The sequence below is a fragment of the Nerophis ophidion genome, linkage group LG16 (assembly GCF_033978795.1).
Source record: "Nerophis ophidion isolate RoL-2023_Sa linkage group LG16, RoL_Noph_v1.0, whole genome shotgun sequence".
Taxonomy (NCBI): Eukaryota; Metazoa; Chordata; class Actinopteri; order Syngnathiformes; family Syngnathidae; genus Nerophis; species Nerophis ophidion.
This window is the reverse complement of record NC_084626.1, coordinates 51,167,564-51,172,572: the sequence shown is the minus strand read 5'-3', so window position 1 is coordinate 51,172,572 and position 5,009 is coordinate 51,167,564. Positions and strand designations below refer to the sequence as shown.

General features: G+C 43.2%; 1 protein-coding gene across 4 annotated transcripts in view; it reads right to left on the bottom strand.

Moving 5' to 3' along the window:
• Positions 1–306: 306 nt before the first annotated feature.
• The window catches only part of mettl1 (methyltransferase 1, tRNA methylguanosine), a 52,832-nt gene continuing 48,129 nt past the window's right edge, over positions 307–5,009 (bottom strand). For 2 of the 4 annotated variants that reach the window (XM_061875455.1, XM_061875452.1), the window contains one exon: positions 3,988–4,344. In XM_061875455.1, coding sequence (XP_061731439.1) covers positions 4,222–4,344 — 123 coding nt within the window. In that variant the 3' untranslated portion in view covers positions 3,988–4,221. The other 2 variants (XM_061875454.1, XM_061875453.1) reach the window with 2 other exon arrangements.

Here is a 5,009-nt window from a genome sequence, read left to right as displayed (position 1 = left end):
AGACTAGATGTGACCAATCTAAGTCTAAGACTAGATGTGACCGATCTAAGTCTAAGACTAGATGTGACCAATTTAGATGTGACCAGTCTAAGTCTAAGACTAGATGTGACCAATTTAGATGTGACCAGTCTAAGTCTAAGACTAGATGTGACCAATTTAGATGTGACCAGTCTAAGTCTAAGACTAGATGTGACCAATCTAAGATGTCACCAGTGAGGTTGGTAGAAGGCGGGGATCGAACCAGGAAACCTCAGGGTTGTGCATGTAATTTTTTTTACTTCTAATAAATGAGCCAACAATCCAAAATCAACTTTTTTTTTTAATTGTCATTGGGTATTGTGTGTAGAATTTTAAGGACAACAGTAGTTTATTACACTGTGGAATAAGGCGGTAACATAACGTGGGAAATTGAAGAGTTGAATGTAAGAGGAGATTAAGTAGATGACATGTTATTGATTACATTGATTATTAGTAGATGACATGTTATTGATGACATCTCCAATTAATAACGGCTCATTAGCATTAAAGCTGCAAACGGCACCAGACTGAGGGACGTCTCAGACAGAAAAACCAAAGATTGGTACCTTCAAACTGACCTGGTGCTCCCGGTGCAGAAGATGGAGAACCTCTCGAAGAAGCTGCCTTCTCAAACACCTCCTGAGGTGAAGCCAGGACCACGGAAACAGTCCGAGGTCCAGATGTGAAACATTCTCCGCCACATCTGCACTGACTCACCACTCCGGTCCTCCACCTTGTAAACCTTCTTCAACTTCAGCTTGGTGCTTCATTCCATTTCTATGACCCGCTGCTGGGGACAATGAAGGTGGTGCTCCCAACAGCTGTAGACCTTAGAACACATCATGGCTTCATAACACCAACATGAAGGTGGTGCTCCCAACAGCTGTAGACCTTAGAACACATCATGGCTTCATAACACCAACATGAAGGTGGTGCTCCCAACAGCTGTAGACCTTAGAACACATCATGGCTTCATAACACCAACATGAAGGTGGTGCTCCCAACAGCTGTAGACCTTAGAACACATCATGGCTTCATAACACCAACATGAAGGTGGTGCTCCCAACAGCTGTAGACCTTAGAACACATCATGGCTTCATAACACCAACATGAAGGTGGTGCTCCCAACAGCTGTAGACCTTAGAACACATCATGGCTTCATAACACCAACATGAAGGTGGTGCTCCCAACAACTGTAGACCTTAGAACACATCATGGCTTCATAACACCAACATGAAGGTGGTGCTCCCAACAGCTGTAGACCTTAGAACACATCATGGCTTCATAACACCAACATGAAGGTGGTGCTCCCAACAGCTGTAGACCTTAGAACACATCATGGCTTCATAACACTGAGCTTGCAAGGTTGAAACCAAACGTTCACGCTCTTGTCCTAGTTCTCATTACCAAATCTTCAGCCAGCGAGTGTGTGGCACACTCACTGGCTGTATTGACACTGCACTGATGGAAAAAAAGTCCTGGATCTCCTTATATGGTCGTCTACATGACAAGAACATGTGACGTCTGAAGTGAACCAAGGCTGAGCCGCCTGACATCAAAGGTTTTCATTCTAGTAGGTCTCAGTCCTGGAGCATTTGTGGCAACTTCACACATTCAGGGTGATCAAAGCCAACATCTTCCACATCAATGACTGCACCGAGAAGATCAATAATGTAGAAGTTTAAGAAGGTAAAGAATGTAAAGATCAAGAAGGTAGAGGATCAAGAAGGTAAAAGATGAAGAATGTAGAAGATCAAGAATGTAGAAGATCAAGAATGTAGAAGATCAAGAATGTAGAAGATGAAGAATGTAGAAGATCAAAAAGGTAGAGGATCAAGAAGGGAGAAGATCAAGAAGGTAGAGGATCAAAAATGTAGAAGATGAAGAAGGTTAACGATCCAGAAGGTAGAGGATCAAGAAGGTAGAAAATCAAGAAAGTACAAGATCAAGAATGTAGAAGATCCAGAAGGTAGAGCATCAAGAAGGTAAAAGATTAAGAATGTAGAAGATCAAGGTAAAAGATGAAGAATATAGAAGATCAAGAATGTAGAGGATCAAGAATGTAGAAGATGAAGAATGTAGAAGATCAAGAAGGTAGAGGATCAAGAATGTAGAAGATGAAGGATTTAGAAGATGAAGAATGTAGAAGATCAAGAAGGTAGAGGATCAAGAAGGTAAAAGATTAAGAATGTAGAAAATCAAGGTAAAAGATGAAGAATGTAGAAGATGAAGAATATAGAAGATCAAGAATGTAGAGGATCAAGAATGTAGAGGATCAAGAAGGTAGAGGATCAAAAATGTAGAAGATGAAGAAGGTTAACAATCCAGAAGGTATAGGATCAAGAAGGTAGAAAATCAAGAATGTAGAAGATCAAGAATGTAGAAGATCCAGAAGGTAGATGATCAAGAAGGTAGAAGATCAAGAAGGTAGAAAATCAAGAATGTAGAAGATCAAGAATGTAGAAGATCCAGAAGGTAGATGATCAAGAAGGTAGAAGATCAAGAAGGTAGAAAATCAAGAATGTAGAAGATCAAGAATGTAGAAGATCCAGAAGGTAGAGGATCAAGAAGGTAGAAAATCAAGAATGTAGAAGATCCAGAAGGTAGATGATCAAGAATGTAGAAGATCAAAAAGGTAGAGGATCAAGAAGGTAGAGGATCAAAAATGTAGAAGATGAAGAAGGTTAACAATCCAGAAGGTATAGGATCAAGAAGGTAGAAAATCAAGAATGTAGAAGATCAAGAATGTAGAAGATCAAGAATGTAGAAGATCCAGAAGGTAGATGATCAAGAAGGTAGAAGATCAAGAAGGTAGAAAATCAAGAATGTAGAAGATCAAGAATGTAGAAGATCCAGAAGGTAGATGATCAAGAAGGTAGAAGATCAAGAAGGTAGAAAATCAAGAATGTAGAAGATCAAGAATGTAGAAGATCCAGAAGGTAGAGGATCAAGAAGGTAGAAAATCAAGAAGGTAGAAAGTCAAGAATGTAGAAGATCCAAAAGGTAGAAGATCAATTAGGTAGAAGATCCAGAAGGTAGAAGATCAAGAAGGTAGATGATCAAGAAGGGATAGGATCAAGAAAATAGAAGATGAAGAATGTAAATGATCCAGAAAGTAGACGATCAAGAACTTCAATGTGCTCATCTATTGCTGAGCACATTGAAGGTGGTCAAAGATCATCTATTGCTGAGGCATTGAAGATGGTCAAAGATCATCTATTGCTGAGACATTGAAGGTGGTCAAAGATCATCTATTGCTGAGGCATTGAAGATGGTCAAAGATCATCTATTGCTGAGACATTGAAGGTGGTCAAAGATCATCTATTGCTGAGGCATTGAAGATGGTCAAAGATCATCTATTGCTGAGACATTGAAGGTGGTCAAAGATCATCTATTGCCGAGACATTGAAGGTGGTCAAAGATCATCTATTGCTGAGGCATTGAAGATGGTCAAAGATCATCTATTGCCGAGGCATTGAAGATCGTCAAAGATCATCTATTGCAGAGACATTGAAGTTGGTCAAAGATCATCTATTGCAGAGACATTGAAGATAGTCAAAGATCATCTATTGCAGAGCCATTGAAGGTAGTCAAAGATCATCTATTGCCGAGACATTGAAGATAGTCAAAGATCATCTATTGCAGAGCCATTGAAGGTGGTCAAAGATCATCTATTGCCGAGACATTGAAGGTGGTCAAAGATCATCTATTGCTGAGGCATTGAAGATGGTCAAAGATCATCTATTGCCGAGGCATTGAAGGTGGTCAAAGATCATCTATTGCTGAGACATTGAAGGTGGTCAAAGATCATCTATTGCTGAGACATTGAAGATCGTCAAAGATCATCTATTGCAGAGACATTGAAGGTGGTCAAAGATCATCTATAGCCGAGGCGATGTGTGCTCCAGCTGGTGCTACAGTCACAATGACAAAGATGCAATAAAAAAGATGCAAAGTACAAGACAAGAGGAAGACTGGAGAAGTTTTACTGTAAATATTCCTTCTCCACATTCTTCTAACTCAAGAAGACTTTTTCCATACGCTGCTCTTTTTTTATTGTTCAATCAACTCAAGTAATTCAATCCAAAGAATGAAGTCCAAAAAATACAAAACGTGACAAAAAGCGGCCATGATGGATGATGTGTTTAGTGAAGATAGTCACCTTTTCCGTGCAGCTTAACACCTCAAAGTCTTTCAAAGTGTTCAGTCTGATGTTGGATCTTCAATCCGCCGGAAAACTGCCAGAAAGTTCTGTCCTCCGTTTCTCTGCACTTTTTTCCCCTCCTCTGTGCAGCTGCCCAGACGCTGTGTGATGACATCATCAGCCTGCACAAACACACACATTTCATTTCAGGGCTTCTCATTCATTCATCTATTTGCTGCCACACATACATCAGGACCGCCAAACGCACATTAGGACCGCCACACGCACATTAGGACTGCCACACATGCATCAGGACCGCCGCACATACATTGGGACCGCCGCACACGCATCGGGACTGCCGCACACGCATCGGGACCGCCGCACACGCATCGGGACCGCCGCACACGCATCGGGACCGCCGCACACGCATCGGGACCGCCGCACACGCATCGGGACCGCCGCACACGCATCGGGACCGCCGCACACGCATCGGGACCGCCGCACACGCATCGGGACCGTCGCACACGCATCGGGACCGCCACACACGCATCAGGACCGCCACACACGCATCAGGACCGCCACACACGCATCAGGACCGCCACACACGCAATGGGACCGCCACACACGCATCGGGACCGCCACACACGCATCGGGACCGCCGAACACGCATCAGGACCGCCGAACACGCATCAGGACCGCCACAAATGCATCAGGACCGCCACACATGCATCAGGACCGCCACACATGCATCAGGACCGCCACACATGCACCAGGACCGCCACACATGCACCAGGACCGCCACACATGCATCAGGACCGCCACACACGCATCAGGACCGCCACACACG